General features: G+C 42.8%; 1 protein-coding gene across 1 annotated transcript in view; it reads right to left on the reverse strand.

Annotated features, from left to right (window-relative positions):
* The window catches only part of KIF5C (kinesin family member 5C), a 69,075-nt gene that overhangs the window by 22,842 nt on the left and 28,448 nt on the right, over positions 1-17,785 (reverse strand). Inside the window, exons 11-21 of the mRNA XM_015869249.2 lie at positions 15,720-15,868; positions 13,242-13,417; positions 11,714-11,782; positions 8,810-9,016; positions 7,481-7,627; positions 5,330-5,518; positions 3,212-3,329; positions 2,236-2,312; positions 1,504-1,613; positions 681-782; positions 273-333 (exon numbers count right to left, since the gene is read on the reverse strand). Of these exons, the coding sequence (XP_015724735.2) occupies positions 273-333; positions 681-782; positions 1,504-1,613; positions 2,236-2,312; positions 3,212-3,329; positions 5,330-5,518; positions 7,481-7,627; positions 8,810-9,016; positions 11,714-11,782; positions 13,242-13,417; positions 15,720-15,868 (1,405 nt within the window). The remainder of the gene's footprint in view (positions 1-272; positions 334-680; positions 783-1,503; positions 1,614-2,235; positions 2,313-3,211; positions 3,330-5,329; positions 5,519-7,480; positions 7,628-8,809; positions 9,017-11,713; positions 11,783-13,241; positions 13,418-15,719; positions 15,869-17,785) is intronic.

Here is a 17,785-nt window from a genome sequence, read left to right on the forward strand (position 1 = left end):
ATGCAGGGCCACCAACCTCCACATTGATACCAGCCCAGGCTGCCCAGGGCCCCATCCAACCTGGGCTTAAACACCTCCAGGGATGGACGGGGCATCCACAGCCTCTCTGGGCAGCTGTGCCAGCACCTCAACACTCTCAGAGTAAAGAACTTAAAGCTTATCTGATATAAATTAGTCATTTTCATGAGCACCAGCGCAGGTGATTTGGTTACACATTAGTGATGAAAACATAGGGGAAAAATAACCCTCAATAACTTGTAAACACGACTTACCACTGTTTCCTCCAGCCCTTTAAGATCTTCTCTTGCTTGTTCCCTTTTTTCATTAAGCAGTCTAAAAAGATCACAACATTAAACATGAAATCAAAAAACGTTTTAAAAATATTCTCTTTTTCCTGTGGGTTAAGAAATGGGGGATTTGAGATTTGCCGTAATATTTCATAGAATTGGAGCTCTATGGCACCATTTCAGCAAGCATCAAATCTACCATTAAAAAGCTTAAAACTTTTAAAGAAGGAGTAATTAGTAATCATTCATTTCTACTGCACGCTGCCTTTGCTACTGAAATCCTATTTTCAGCACAAATGTTTCAACACAAATGCTTCCCACCAGGATATTTCCTGTGCATGCATTAAAAGGCACCAGATTCAAGGACACCAGGTGAGAAAATGGTTGACTTACATGAGCTTTTCCAGTTTCATTTCTCTCTCCTGGTCCTCAATTTTTAATTTATCGTAATCAGCACTCAGCTTCTCTTGTTCCAGTTGCAGCTTCTGATTCATACTGGAATGGAAAGAAAAAACAACAAAAGGTCTGAACAGCTCAGTCCTGAAGGCCATAAATACGCAGTTCAGTTTCCACAAACAAAACTAAGAAATTCTACTGTAAAATTCTGGAAGAAATTAAGGCTAACGAATCTGAAAACCAATAGTTTTTATTTTCAAATACTGGAATATTAAGCAGCCAACCCTATACTCTCCTGCCTTGTTTGTCTTATCTTAAAGGTCCTTGCTCAAGGAACATTTGGACGTTGTGTTGAGGGACACGGTCTGGTGAGAACTATTGGTGATAGTTGGACTGGATGATCTTGTAGGTCTTTTCCTACCCTGGTGATTCTGTGACGTGCTGTTCTTGCATTCTTTCTGTTCTGCTTTCTCATTTCGCTACTATTATTCACCCACACTATAAATATGGACAGGAGTGCTACATCACGGTTGCTCAGATTTTATGAACGCTTCAGAAATAAGAGCACAACAGTAAAAAGAAACCTTAACACCTTTCCAAGCAGGGGGGTATCTGACAGTTATATTCCTGTGTCACAAAGAAATACCATGAACGTGAAAATGAGATACACTGGAGTCTGTGACATAGCTGTTGCGCTACTTTTCCTAAGACTCTGAAGTACAGAGATAGCAATTAAAACTAATAAAACCAATCAAAAAAACAGTCCTGTAGCGTCACAGAGCAGTACAGGAGCACAAGGAGTGACAGGGAGTAAACATACTCTCTGATTTCATCGATTGTTTTCTGCTTCTCTTCAATTTCATCTCTCAGCCTGGACAGCTGCTTCTGATGGGCTTCCCTGTGACTCTCCATCTGCTGCTCCAGTGCCTTCTGCAGAGCACAAAATACAAATCATGAAACAGAAATCAAGTAACACGCCTAAGGTTGCTTTTTATGCATAATGTAAATTAACCCATCTTTCTAGATTGTTTAGCCACAGCCCTGACATTTAAATTGTATGGTTAGATACATTCCCAGCTGTAAGAAAAAAACTGAATATCAGAGTGACATATGGCTGAATCCTTTTTCAGCCATAGCCAACAAAACCATTCGCAGCCATGGATGCTGGCTCTTATTTTTCAGTTCTCTGTTCAAGTGATTTGAGGAACCAAAGCAGCTCCAATAAGCAAACACAGTGCACCAAACCTCTGTGCTCTCTGAAGTTGGTTCAGCAAACAAACTGGTCTCAGAAGACACCTCAGATACTCAGGTTATAACTTACTTTTTCCTTCATCTGGCCACCAGCCTCAATACCAGCAAGTTCTCTAATTTCAAAGGTCACTCAATTCTAACAGATCAGGTTTTCTAACAGAAGCCAGCAATTCTGACAGAGGCAGAAAAGTTCTTTTAAAAGCGCACGACACGTACAGGAAGACAAAATTACACTCTAATTATCAGCTAATGAATGATCTCACCAAGAAATCGACTTTAAAATTGTAGCACACGATATTACCTTCATTTCCTCTGCATCCTGAAGCCGGGTCAGGTGCTCCTTCTCCTTATCTTTGAAACTGACTTCGTGCATTTTTTCTGTTTGAAGTTGGAGACAGTTGAGAGTTAACCAACCAATCATACGACATCTCTATGTCAAGCCATACAAAAAGAACAACCGTTGCTTGCAAGGCAGGCAGCAAGATCAGGGTGAGACTGTTCTGAAGGGGCAGACACAGCCATGGTTTTGCAGTACCCTACGTGTAACCACTGTCCAAACCCTGCTGCACTTACTGAAGGCACCCTCCCAACCTCCCCTCATCTCCTATGACTCTGCCTGTAGGGATCCTCCCTCTCTTCCTTCTGCTGGGTAATGGTGGCCTCCAGAGACAGATCATTTCTTGTGAGTGGGGTGGGAAGACGAGATGTGTGAATAAAAAATCTCGCAGATGTTTAAAAATCCTGTCACCATCTGCGGCTCCCAGAGTCACAGAACAGACCCTGTACAGAAACCCAGAGTAATTCTAAGGCTACAATGTCATTATACATAAAGCAGAAGCTTGGCAAAACAAGAAAAACTCCTTTTGATAGAAATTTTCCACACTGATTAGAATGGAAAAAAAAAGCAACATGAGGGTTACCTCGAGTGTCAATGTAGAGATGCAACACAAGACCTTACTGCAAAATACACGCAGACAAACAGTGCTGTAGGACCAACCAAGGCAACACCTCAACATCAGAGCTTGACCCTGTGACACCAGGTCTCCTGTCACTGCGCCCTGCAGAGCTCAGGGCTAGGTAAATGAGCTCAGATCCCATCTGTTTAGTTGTATTTCTGTGACAACGGGGATACAAGTATGACAAAAGTAGAGCAGGATTGAAAAATCAAATGCTGCAGCAGTGCCAGGCGAGCTGTATGTACAATACTGCATTGAAACCTGCATTTTCTAAGATACAGTTCTTGGAAGAAATGATGACCACAGGAACCAACATGGTACCTTGAGCACGTAACTTGGCAAGCTCTTCATTGAGAGAATCCTGGGACTCTTCCAGCTGCCTTCTCTTCTGCTCCATGTTTTGCATGTAGTCTGTCAGGGACTTGATCTTTGCTTCATGCTTTAAAGGCAGAGGGAACAGGAAAGAGATGTGAGCACACACAGGAGTGTGTGGTGTCATCCACACAAGTCATCCACCACCTCAAGGATCAGATTAACCTGGCAATTACGTAGCCATAGATCTTTTCTTTTTACATGGTACCACTGTGGTTCCATGACAATCATAAGAAGCATACTGAGACACCTAACAATGAAAAAGGCCCCACACAGTGAGTTCAGTTGTAACGTGGAGCTGCAGATCAGTCAAAGAATAGCAAGGTGTAAAAGAATGCTAGCAAACACACAAAATTACTCCAGCTGAATCCTGGAAGGAAGGAAGAAGAATCAGCAACAGAAACATATCTCTCTCAGCAAAGTGCTCCAGATGCTGACAGTGCTCACTGTCACATCCACACCAGCAATGTCAGCATGAAACCACCAAACTTAGGAACAGCAGAAGGTTGGGTCTAACATAAAGAAAAAGGGTAGAAGCTAAAGAAATGTGTGTGACAATTTTAACAGCATCACTGCTGTCACTGAGTCTCTCTGCGTCAAATTATTTCTTTTCTCTCTGCAGTAATTAGGTCTAGACTAATAAATGTGCTGTTAAGATTTAAATTAAGCCAACAATACTTTTTCACTCCATATATAAGGTGTATGTGCCCACTAACAACACTTTGAGCATAACACCGAGCTTCTTCCTGAGCTTAAAAACAGATGGGCCTCAACACCTGCTTAGTGGCAAGGCTTCCAAAATGGCAAGGCAAGGTGATCACCTGCTTGAGAGTATCTCTGCTTGGTTTCATCACCATGTTAAAATGCAATACAAATATAGGGAAGGGAAAAAAGAAAGGATGTAGCCTTGCAGTCTCACTTCTTTCACTGCATCTTTTCACAGCCCTGGATAAGTCACTCAAATATTAAGCCTCCTAGGAGGGAGGTCTAAGAAGAAGAACACCAACCTCACACAGACAGACAGGCTGGCTTCCACTTAACGCACTCCTTCACTGGGTCAGCATAAGCCAACACCACAGCTGAAGGAGTGTCCCAGTGGCCCACTGCTGATACTCATTCCCAGCACTGTGCTGCCAATCCTCTCTGAGCCAGCAAAAGCATACATATAGCTGCTTTCGAGGCAAACCTGCTTTACTCATGCAAGCTCCCAAGGAAAAGGAGCAACACAGATTGGCAGGATGACTTCTAGTGGCTGTATCCACTTTAAGACAGCATGAAAAGTGTAATTTTACTTAACATTTTTGCACAGCCAATACTCTCAAGATTCAAGCCTCCCTTGAACACTAAGAAGCATGCTTACAGCTACAGCTATTACTGCAGACCTGAATAAAGGCATCCTGTGACAAGAGGCTATCCTTGCTCCAGGTTTTCTCTGAGTAACTGCTAGCAAGAGAAACAGAGTAAACTCCAAACTGTCTCCATCACTTCATGTGTGCAGTAATCAAAGAAGCATGGTGAAGCAGTTAGCCCCCTCCCTGCATAATGCTGCAGCATGCATCACTGCCTGTAACATACCACCCACTGAAAAGCCCTGCTACCATCTGGATTTCTATCTTACACGGTAATGTTTTCTATAATATATTATTACATGCATATTGCTGCCCAGCTATCTGTTAGCATACCGATGGTCCAGATGTTGGGGCTCTCCAAATGCTTTGTTAGAGACCCATACAATCAGTGCTTCCTTTGTCAGATTGCTTTCTAAGTGGAGGTACAAGATGCAAATACATGCTGAGGAAATCGCTCTGGGAGCATTTTCACTGTTATGCCATTGAAAACATTTTGAAATCTACAACAGGAGGACAGAATCTTACCACAGAATGTGCTGTAAAATGGTGAGGGGAAGGAATGCAAATCGAGAGGAACAGACAACAGAACAGACAAGAGAAACACCTCTCTTCTCCCTGAATTCTCATTTCTCACTCCTAACACACACATCTCATGAGGAAGGAGGCTGAGAAAATCACCAAACCTTGCTTCAAAGGAAGAAGGAAGGAGCAAACATACCTGTGAAATGAGGAGCTGGCAAGCTGCAAGCTCCCTCTCACTGGCATTCATCTTCCTGTTGGAGTCTATCTGGGCACTCTCCAGCTGCTTGCTGCGGTTCACCAGAGATTTCACCTCAGATTTCATCTTGCTGATGTAAAGCCGTGCCATGGTGAACTCCTCTTCGATCACCCCGTTCACATCTGCTAACTAAACACACAGAAGATTGCAATCTAAAAGGTGTGGTCCTCGTGGAAATCAATGTGTAGCCAGTTTTCCTGCTGAGAAACAGTTGTCTGGAGCTAGATAACCTTTGTGAGAGCACAGTCACAGCCAAGGAGCACCCACAGAGTGCCATGTTACCTTTAAACGTGCTCCAGCACCCTGTTTGTCTGAATTTTCATTGATAAGCCTCAAAAGTAAGAAATTAAGACTTGTCATGGAATGCTTCAGCATCTGAAGTAATCAACGCCACCAGAATGGCAAAAACCTGCTCACATCACCAGAAGATTTTCTTTCGTTCAAGCAACTGAAACTCGGAGAACATTTTCAAGTGCTTCTTAAAGAAGCGTGCTCTTGAATGGCTGTGCTTCCCCATTAAAAGGCTACAAGACAGGCGTTGGTCTGAAACTCCTTCCTGGCAAGAGCAAATTAACCCCCCTCATCTCTGACCATTAATATCATCCTATTTATACATCACTTCCTTCCCTGGTGAATAGAGTGCCTTGGATTTTGATGTCTTTCTCTTCACGATTTTCCTTCAGCTTCTTAATTCACATAACACACTGATGAGCTGTAAAGATTCTTCTTGAGTGTATGGGCAGTAATTTCATCTGGTTTTGCCTTTTTTCTAGCAGCAAAGGGAAGACAACGTGTTCTGTCCTCTTTGAATAGCCTAAAAATGTTGCCGCCTCCAAAACTGTCAGTCTGGTCTGAAATTAGACATACTTTGAGAAGCTGCTAATTGCCAACAGATCTCAAATTATTCATCTAAAACCTTTTCAATCTTGCCTTATTTACAGACAGCTGCCCTGGAAAATGCTGACATCTTAGTTGCTATAAAAATGTGTATCAAACGGCCTCCATTTGCAGAGATTTCCTCTTACGGTTCTTATTAAAACGGCCACCAGAGGTTGCTGTAACATCTAGCAAAATATGTTCCTGTGGTCCAGGATCTGCATGAACACAATACAGCAAGCAGCATTTAGCAACGACCATGTAAATAATCTCTGAAGTTTACAATTTTGTTCGTCTACAATATTGTAAGCATATCAGTGAGAGCATCTACCTTCTCTATCAGATCTGTAAAGCCAAGAGCCTGACAGAAGACAAATCTGAAAGCAAAGCTGGCCAAAATGTGCACCATCTCCAGACATGTTCAGACACCAAGGATTCTACTGCTTCACAACCTACACCCCTCATTCTTACCTTCCAACTTCAGAGGAAAAGAATCCTCCAGGAAGGATACCTGCCAATATGCAAAAGTTAATCCTGTCCTACTGTAATGTAGAATTTAGGTGGTACATAGCACAAATTTACTAACGCTGAAATCAATGCTTTTAAAGCACCTTGTGTTCGGAAGCATACACAAAAGTGTGGGCTCTTTGATGAAGTCAGCCACTGTTCAAGGTACGAAATGAAGAGCAAGAAGATCACTTCCTTCACTCAGGTGTCCTGGACAGCTGTCACTACACAAGTATGGATTTAAGAGCTGCTCGTGTTCACCTACAAGCAGTTTCAGGATAAATTTCAAACAAAAAAGGAAGTTACCCAGAAGCCAAATCTCTCCAATGATGATTATTTAGATTCCGGGAATACTTGCTCCTGCCAGCTAACTATGGAGTAGGTCTGTGTGTGCATTGTTTGGATAGAGAACCCCAGCCCAGGCCTCAGACAGCAGAGTTTAACAGATGCATCAGCACACAGATGGGCTGCATGAGTTTGGCCCCAAACACCGAGCTGGGAGTCAGGTGTGGTAATTATGCACATAGACACTGACCATCTCTGACCCACACAGAGATCTCTTCATCAGTGTTTTACACTGTGCTCTAACCAGGATTTAAACACCTGTGTCCTGGGAGAAGAGCCGCTGTGTCACACACACACACGCTCCTTATTTTCATATGGCAGGAGGTACAGGTTGGGGGGAAGCAATAAAGACAGCCAACTTACTGTTTTAACATCGTTAGTGCCAATGATCCCCCCGATCTCTCCCAGGTCTTTAAGCAGCAAGTTTAAGATTTCTGTAGCTCTCTTCTTCTGATGGTTACTGAGCTCCTGCAACTGGCCCAGCTCCCTCTGGGTCGCTGACAGAACCGTCTGGAAAGATCGAAAGCAAAAGTTACCCTTCTTTGCTCAGATTCTCTCTATCCATACAGAAACATCACAGAACAGAATAAAGCCAAATTTCTTCTCCGTACATGATAAATCCACCAAACACACCGTCCCAAATCTCTTTGCTTGAATAAAGCAGCAAAGATGAAGCTGGGAGTTAACTGTGCTTCTATAAATTTCTCCCTGCTTCAGTGCACTTCAATAGTGCCACTTTAGGGCACCAGTTCTTCTGTGATATCTAGGTTACACAGTACTGCCTTTTATTTTCCTGGGACGTGTCTGCTGGCTCCATGCACTGACACCAACTCCAGCAACACACAGTTTCACCTCGCCATAATCCACTTTCACAACTCACTTGCTAACAAGGCTACTTTAGATCTATTAAACGTAGTAAATCCCGTAAGAATCTTATTTGCATAATACATGTCAAAGAAGGTTAATCACGGAGAAACAGGTATAGAAGGATATAAAATTCAATTTTTTCAAATGGATTTCATAGTAATCTGTTTTATTAAAGTGTGTAACAAAGTCTTTCATGCAAGATATGCATGAAATCAGACATGTTAACAACATCCTTTTGGGTGCGTGTGAGGGATGGACCAACCAAGTTAAGCTAATTTGGATTTTTCTCAGATCAGATTTTTTTTGCCTTACAATCAATGCATCATCTGAAGAAAGCATTTTTGGTGTTGCTGAGATTCCCTTACTCTGTATGAGATCTCTGTTCCACAGCACACAGTCCAGAGAAACACAAACTGATGTAATTTTAACATAGCAGGTTTTCACATCTCTCTCGGTACAATATCACTTTCAAATGATTAAAACATGGAATGGCCAGTTCTCACATTCAGCTCAGGAGCTGACATGGTGTGCAAAATGCAGAGCTTGCAACAGAGCCACAATCTGCAATCAGCTTTCATGTAGCAGCTTTCAAAGTATCATATCCTAGAATTAATACAGATGATAGGAGGTAGCACCAGCAAGTACAGATCTTTCAACGCTGTTGCTCCAATCTTTATACCATTATTAAACATATGCAGCAGCATTTGAAAGCTCCCCAAAATGACACAGGCTAGTAATTATCAGGGAAATTCAGTGGAAATCTTTAGGAGAGATGCAGAGTCAGGAGGGAGGAGGGAAGCAGCACTATAAGCTGCCTGCTCTTACACTCTTCTGTGCCAGTTCATCAGCCAGCTGCTCGTTGGCTCTTGTTTTGTCCTCCACTTCTTGGGATTTCTGGTCATAATTGACAGCTAGTTCTTCCAAGGCCTGAAGGACCTCTTTCACTTCGTCTTTTGCAGCTTCATTCTCAATCTGAAGACGGGTGAGTTCCTCCTGAATCTTCTCATAATCTCTCCTAGTGGAGGCCAGAAGCTGCAAAGCAGATAGGACAGGAGCATAAATCACATGAGAAGTCATTTAAAAGATTAAAAAAAGGGCAAAAACAGACAAAGAGAAAGGCAAAACATGAGCAGGCAACATGTGAATGCAAGGGAAGAAATTCTGCTCCTCTAACAGCAACGTCATCAGCTTCCACATAACTGTACACGAAGGAAGCTCCAACTTCAATGAAAAGAAAAATCTCGATCAAATCCTATTACAACACAAGACTGAGACAGAGAAGCTTATTTTAAGCTGTACAAGAGCTCCAAAATAAGTTTTCTGCCCTCAATCCAATCCTGCAGCAGGGACAAAAAAACACCCAACAAAGTAAAATACATAAACACAGAATCACAGCTCTGAAAGGAAGCACAAAAAGGGCTCTCTGAGGCGGCCTCGGGGATCTTATGGCATTAGAGGGATATTTTGATAAGCAAACTTTGGATGGTTATTTTTAGCAAACTTTTGAAGCGTGATGCTGATGACAGATTACTTGCTCATATTTGCTGAAGCAGAGTATAAACCAAAGAAAATGCAGACTTCAGAAACAACAGTGGTTGTTTCCAGCTTGTATTAAATTTAAATGCACTCCTTCCACACTCGTAAGAGATTCAGTTGCAGGAGAAGAGCTGTAACATCTCTCTCAAACTGACCACCCAAAAGGAGAATGGCTCTTTTTGGCTCAGAGTGCTAATGGAAAATAGGAAACCAACAAGCTGGCTTCAGACTCTGGCATAGGCCCAAAGTGGCGAAGAGAGGATTCAGATGTAAGAGAAATTTATCTCGTGGTAAATCTGCAGCCTCAGAAGTGCACTCAAGTTATGAAAAAACCCAGTGAATTGCCAAAGCCAGATGGCACGTAAATATTTAAACAACAAAATAGCTTAAAATAATCTTTCCACTAAACACAGATGGAACTATTATTTACATTTACTTAAGAAAATTTCCACGCGAATATTGCTGCGACTTCAAGCAAAGGGAAGTGTTATATATCACCTAGAGCATCAACATCTCCCCAGGAGATTTCCTGGTGACACAGCATGGCAAAATATGCCAAGATTTAGAAAGGGTCCTCATAACACTGCAGCTATTAGCCCTAATGAAGGAATCCTGCCTAATGCTGAGGCTGCTCTGGGGTGAGGGGCACCCCATCCTGAGTGCGGCACATCTATTTCTGAGCTTCATTTCTCACATCACAGACTCTCCGCTCCTTACTTTGGAGATGTGTTATCAACACGTCCTTGTGAGAACAGAACCTGACTTGAAACCAACAGTTTGCAGTCCCAGCCCCAAAGCAGAGGCACTGGCAGCCAAATGCACGAGCCAGTGGCAAGAAGGTATCAACAGACACCAATTTCAGCACAGTGCCAGCAGGGCAGGCCTTGTATTTATAATTGACCTGCTAGCTTAATCAAGCATAAAAAAGTACTTCAGTTCATTAGGGAGAAGCAGAGCGAGGCAGCTGCTCTGCAGAGCATATCTCAAGGAGCCAACCATGAGATGTAAGAGAACAGGTACATCACACTCCTGCAGCACAAGTGAACCTTACACATGGAAGACAGGACCTTGAAAATCGTTATTCAATTCCTGTGAAGGAGAAAACAAAAATGACTGCCTTATTAGCTTTCAAAGGTATGAGACAAACAAGCTAATCAGAGAGCCAGTTTAACCTTGCAAACAAGGGGCACAACACCACCTGCTGAGATTTCAGTAGGACAGCGAAGCCGGACAGGAACATGTGAAAAGATGGGGGTGAAGTGGTAAAGGAAAGGATTGGGCCACTGAAAATGTGTGTGCATACTCATAAGTAACACTGAGTATGGAACACAGAATGGGCTGATGAATGAGCCAGCTTACAGTATGGAACAGGTATTTTTCCAGAGAACCAAAATTGATCAGTATTTTGGAATACAAGTGAACTCCCACAACAGGGTTAATATTCTTGGTCTGAATCTTCCTCCTCCAGTTTCACCCAATTTGATAAACAGCATAAAATCATTTCTGGCTGAATATCACAGCACATTTGGAGAACTCTGTAATTTGGCATCAGTACCACTTTATGTCTTCAAATCTCCATAAACAAATGACAGACAAGGAAATGACTTTGAATGTAAGTTGTGATCATTTTCTTCATCTCAAAAAGCATTAACATTCCTTTACAGATAAAAACAATGAACAAAATAATGTCTGCAGCAAGGAATCCAAGATTTTAGAGCAAATCCATGCCTGTGCCAGTAGATTTTTCAGCCTCAGAGATTTCTCTTTGATGCTTGCTCTAATTGCTCATGCCAGAATAATGAACATCAGTAATTTATTATCAGCAGCAATTTGTATCCTGTCAAACTAGGGAATCTGTTCACTGCTTACTGCCCTGAAAGGATACGGGAATACTGAGAAAACATTTCTGAAGTGAAATATATTGGCCACACTCCTCTCTCGGTATCTCCAGTGACACTTCCCACTAGGATGGCAGGCTTTACAAGGTGTAATCAAGGCTTAAAAAGCTCTTGAGAGGATAGTAGGAAATTCTGAAGTTTAAACCTTGCTTTAACAAAGGCTTCTCCTACCTGCTGAATTTTTGCCAGTCACAGTAAGCACATGTAGCCAACATCTGGGACAGAATCACTACACAAGGGTCGCATAAGCAAAAGCTATTTTGCTTTTGGTTGGTTTTGTTGTTTTCCTCCTTACCTCCTCTTGATCCAACATCTGTTGTTTCAGCTTTTCAGCCAACTGGCTCTGCTGATTGATTTCGTCGTCCTGCAATGAAATAGAGTTGGAGATTTTTAGTTTCTTTTCACAGGTCTCATTTGATTGCTCTTATTTCCCCCTTTGTACTAAGAATAATGCCACAGCAAAACTTGACCAGGTTTAAAACAAAAAAGATACTCTCAGGTAATGCAAATCAGGCACCCACTTTGACCAGCGTTTCAACTTCCTTGTAAAGATGGTGACCTCACAGCTCAGAGCTGACCCTCAATTCAGATGCGAATTTGTGATGGATGCTGCAGGATGTGGGCACACCAAACACAGCAACTCCCCAAGTGCATCTTAGTGATACTCCTTCTGAAGGAACTCACCCAAGGCAAACAACTGACTCTTACCCTCATGGCGCCAATTGGCATTTTGTCTTTCACCAACAACCCTGCTAATGGATTGATTTCTGATAGTAAGTATGGCTAACAAGCCGAATATATTGAACCACTTGCTAATACTAAAATAGCTCCTGGCAGAAGAATGTCCTACACTGTAATAAGAAATTATAAAAGGGACGTTTTGGTTTTGTTCTGGGGATCAGATATGTTCTCATTTCCTACAGTGCTTCCTGCAGTAATTCACCAGCTTATGCTTCCCATATGTTCTAGAGTAAAACGCAGTCCTGCTCTTGCTTCCTTCAACAATAATTCAGGCCTTGCTACATTTGCTGACCAACCTCCAAGAAGGCAGGAATTCTCCAGCCCAGAAAATCTGTAATTTCTTAAAGATTTTAACTGTTATTTGAATGCCAGCAACATCTTGCCTTGCCATTTGCAAACAGGCTGTGCTGACACCTCAGGCTACACCGCAGCAGAACTAAAGCTCAGAATTTCCCCTTGCTACTCAAAAAAAGAAACAGTGGGCTTTTATTTTAATTATTATTTATTTTTCTGCTAATTAACACTTGAAAATTAAAATGAGTTTTGATTCAACACTAAAGCTGCCCTGAAAACATTTGCTAGGTTGCCTCTTAGGCGGCTCTCATTCATCAAGGTCGGTGTTTTTAGGATGCTGTTTTCTCCCCTTCTTATCTTCACACAAGCCAAAGCCATTAATGGCAAGTGCTCAGTAAATGTATTGCTGATAGCTTTAAGTGCCAATAATGTGCTTCAAGCTGTGCAAATCAAAAAAAGCCACCTGCACTCCAGAGAGTGCTCACAGCTAGAAGGAGATGAACAAAAAAGGCCCAAGGGATGCTTCTGTTTTTCTTTTTCTTCAAAATTCTAATATATAGTAAACATGAAGGTACAGATTCCCTTTATTTTTATATATATATTTTAATTTTCTTTCTCCCATGACTGAAACAGTGTTGGTTTGCTGAGCATGTAATCTGCCAGGAGGAGGAAGAGCAGCTCAAACTACACACTTGGGACACAAAATTAGCACCAAAAATAAAACCCACCCATCTTGGCTTTGGCTTCCATTTACACACAGAGAACGGAGTCAAACGTAATGTTCACACCTTATCATCCAGCTGCCTGTAGAGACTGGCAATCTCCTCATCGTACTTCTGCTTCTCCTCTGTTGAGATGCTGGCAACCACGGGTGTGATGTTGTCAATGATCGGTGTGTTATCACACGGCTCCAGGTTCTTCTGGTCTTTGGCACTGATCTGTTCATCTTCAGGCACAGCTTCTCCTGCAGGTACACAAGTCATGGTCATTACAACCCAGGGTGCAGGGAGGGGGGGCCGAAAACACAGGCATCCCAGGACAGTCCTGGCTGAGGGACAAACAGAAGGGTGACCTGGGCATAGGCCTGCCAGTGGGTGGCTGCCATAAGTAAAGGTAATGGGCAAAATTAGGTGCAGAGTGGTGGCCATGCAACCTACAGGGTTAGAAAAACAAGCAAACCAAACACTGCAGCAGCTTGAATGGCTGCCACTGAAAGCACTGAACTCCTGACTTCCCTTTCACTTGGGCCCTTTATACATGGGATTAGCTCTGTGGATTAGCAGAAGGGGAAATAAGGAGGAAAAAATTAGACTTTCAGCCTAAAGCCAAAGGCAATCGAGTGTCCCTTCCTCTCCAGATTTCCAACTGCCTTATTAGCTTTCCCTCCCCCACAAAGAACTGCTCAAGCACCAGGACACCAAGCAAGACAGCTGCATTTAAAACAATCTTCACGTTCTGCCTTGTCACGTCTAAAATGAAACAGCACAGACCAATTTTCAGATGTTGCCTATGCATACCAGATAGAATGTTCTCCCTACACATTTTTTTTCCAAATTATTTTCTCCGAGGAGCATTCCCTTCGATAACGTAAGATCATTATAATTACAAGGCTGCTGCAGTTCAGTGAAGAGGGACAGGCAAGCTGCTCATGCCAGAAATTGAATCTATATTCATTAATCTGGTGAGAGACTTAGCTGCTGAATGCTGTTCAAGGTGTGGGAAGGCTGCATTCAAACCCTTCAGCAGAGATTTCTTCCATTTCTATGAAAAGCTATGACATTTCAGTCCATAAAGCTTTATGGGCCATTTTTCCTGCCCATTTTGGGCACTGGTAGAAGCACGCAAACAGGACTAATGTATTAAGAACCAAAAGGCAAGATGCTTCTGACCAGAAAGCAAACCGAAATAGGGGAGGAAAAACAAAGAGCAACAAGCAGAGAAGACTGCTTTGGCAAGTTTAAAGCCAGAAAGAAGAAACTCGGAATCAAGCACGGTGCACTCTATAAAAGTACTGCTGCAGAAATACTTTCTGCCCTGTTGCTAATGACTTGGTGATAATGTAGAGCAAAATATACGATGATTTTTTCCCCATAGCATTTCAGCAATACTAAGCAAGAAAGGTGGGCTCATCCAGAGCAGAGGAGCTGGTATGTGGGGCAGCAACGTGGTTGGACTGCAGAGCATCAGTCAGGTGCCTCCAAAGCAGGACCTTGAGATTTTCCTTTTGCTGAACACAACAGCTTTGTATTTCAGACCACAAGTGAAAGGAGGAGGGGAGCATAAATTTGATACCGGGAGGACAACATCCTTCTAACTGTAAGGCACAAACCTAATTGAGCACAGAAGTCCTCCTTCAGAGAGAACAGGGCACAGCCACCTTCTGCTGTAATGTTATTTTTATTTTCTGAATGTACAGAACAAGCTATGTCAATGGAGTATTTATGCATTGGTCTTTTATTTTATACTCAAGATACTGCTTTTGCTATAGTTTCATTTGGAAAGAGCCTCCTTTGGCACAGTATCCTTCCAAATGATGCTATTCCAGAAGGTCAGACAAGAAATCAATAATAATTGGAATGCATTTAATGTATGGCTTGGTAACACCAATGAGAAAAGATGTAGGGGAAGAGGCGCTCTGTATATTTAGACAAAACAACAGAGGCAGCATTTTGTGTTTAAACAGCATATAGGATGTATGTACACAGGTTCTTCTTAAAGATCCTTCCCAGGATGGGAAGGAAATCATTGAAATTATTATCACATTCAGCAAACACTGAATGAAATGCAGAACATATAAGTGCCAACAATTCCCAGTGCTCTTCAACACGCACAACAGACTCACTGTCTCCATAGCAATTTTACCATGTGGATAAGGGAGACATCCCTTATCCCTGAAGTGGCCCAACCCCCCAGAGGAAGAAGCAGAAAGCAGCCATTAGGTAACTACCTGATGTGAAAGGCAAGGAAACAGCACAGCAGGTGAAAGAAAGTAGCACTGCTTTGCAGCCATAAGGGGCAGGGATTATCTTTTAAGTACAGACAGTAGAGATTTTATCCATGTTATTCAAAAGCAGACTTGACAAGTGCAAAGCCATTTGTGGCTAATCATTAAATCACATATTTGTTCTCACTTAATGCTGGCAAGTCTGTGGCCAGCAACAGGCAGCGGTGTGGCCAAAGGTGCTAAGCAGGCTGCGCACTTTGGAGTTTAACACACATAACTTAAATCTGCAGAAATGCCCCCATTCCTATTTTCCCATACATACCATTTCTCCACCTGTTCAGTTCCAGCTCCAGATGCTGGATAACATTCTTTAGACTCTTGTTTTTCTCTTTTTCTTTCTCATACTTTTTCTTCCACTGTTCTGCAGTGAGCTCAACATTGACACAGACTGTGTTCTTAATGGTCTTTGCTCTGCATAACAAAAACAGGTGTCAGCTGCTCTGTAACTTCTATCTCAATGCAAGGCTGGGATTTGGAAATTTTTATATTACGTCAAGGGAAACTATGAAACATTTGCAGTTCATTTCCTGCAATGCAGTGTCACAGTTCCATTTTCTCTCAAAACCTCAGCAGTGTTATTACCTAGAATCACAGAATGGTTGGGTTGGAAGGGGCTTCAAGGATCACGAAGCTCCAACCCCCCACCACAGGCAGGGCCACCAACCTCCCCACTGAATACCAGCCCAGGCTGCCCAGGGCCCCATCCAACCTGGCCTTGAACACCTCCAGGGATGGACGGGGCATCCACAGCCTCTCTGGGCAGCTGTGCCAGCACCTCACCACTCTCACAGTCTTTCCATCGAAGCCTCAATAGAATTTTTCTGCCTCCACTCAGGCACGGATCTTTCTCTGCAGATTTATTCTAAGAGAAGCAGTTCTGGGTTCACCATTTCACTATTGTGAAACTACTGAGTCCCAGACGTGATCTTTTATCGTTTTCTCCATGGCTTCACTTCTTGATTCTGAATCACCTTCTAAATATCATAGAATCCTAGACTGGCCCAGGCTGAACAACACCACAGTGCTCATCCAGCTCCAACCCCCTGCTGTGTGCAGGGTCACCAACCAGCAGCCCAGGCTGCCCAGAGCCACATCCAGCCTGGCCTTGAATGCCTGCAGGGATGGGGCATCCACAGCCTCCTTGGGCAACCTGTGAACAGTGCGTCACCACCCTCTGAGTGAAAAAAATATGGCCAATCACTTTAAATCCTGAAGCTTTCTTTTGTCAGCAGGGAAATGCTCCCATCCCTGCTTATCATATCCCAAACTGTGCCCTGGTGACTTATCATAGAATCACAGAACAATAGAATGGCCTGGGTTGAAAAGGACCATAATGATCACCTAGTTTCAGCCCCCCGTCACAAGCAGGGTCACCAAAAAGTGTGACTTGCACTATGTGACATGCAGAAGTTTAATTACCTTAGAAGAATTTAAAATAACCTTGTTCTTCTGAACGATGCAGACACCTAATGCTTGGCTTTAACATATTGTCTCATATTCTGCTAAAAGCATGGCTCACATTTCTACTCACTGAAGCGCACTGGGGAAAAAATGCCACACTATAAAATACACTGACTGCACTGCACTGCTGATAGATGAAGCACATACAACTACAATTAAAAACAACATAAAAACACCAAAAAAAAGAAGAAAAAAGAAGAAACTGACTCATTGCTGACAGAGGAGCCCATGAATTTGCAGCTGGGTCTATGAAGATGGATTTTACTCCTGGCACTTACTTTAATGGTGCTATTTCTCTATTGCTTGGCAAAATGGAGGATCTGGTAATCAACCATGAGCCACTCACCTTTCCTTTAACATTACTCAGCCCTTAATCCTGCCACATCAGAAAAATGGAATACCGCAGCCAAAGGGCCTGGAAATGAAACCATTCCCCACAGACAGCAATAGTGCTGTTCAAAGTGCTGACAAACAACACTGTGCACATACAGTAGGTGTGCTCCTATGCAGGTCTGCCACCTCAGCAGTCCTCCTCTTTGCGTGTCCTCCCTCCCAATTAAATGCTCCCCAGGACCTTCTGCTTCAGCACAACTCTAGAGCTTCTAAGCAGCAAACCACAAAATGACCAACACATGACTCACTAATCAAGCTGCCCCGCAAAGAATGCAGCCCTCTCTCCACTTCTTTCAGATGACATCCTAGTCCTCAGCAAGGAGCACTTCTATGGATTAGAAAGAGAAAACCTTCCTCCTCTAGCACATGATTTGTTTCTGGAAGAGCCAGATGGGGAAAGCACTGCAGAAAGTGTCTGCCAGCCTTAACCTACAGCATCCCCCTCAGTCCCCACAGCTGTCCTTTAAGAGAGGC

This window comes from Coturnix japonica, chromosome 7 (genome assembly GCF_001577835.2).
Source record: "Coturnix japonica isolate 7356 chromosome 7, Coturnix japonica 2.1, whole genome shotgun sequence".
In the NCBI taxonomy this organism is placed as follows: Eukaryota; Metazoa; Chordata; class Aves; order Galliformes; family Phasianidae; genus Coturnix; species Coturnix japonica.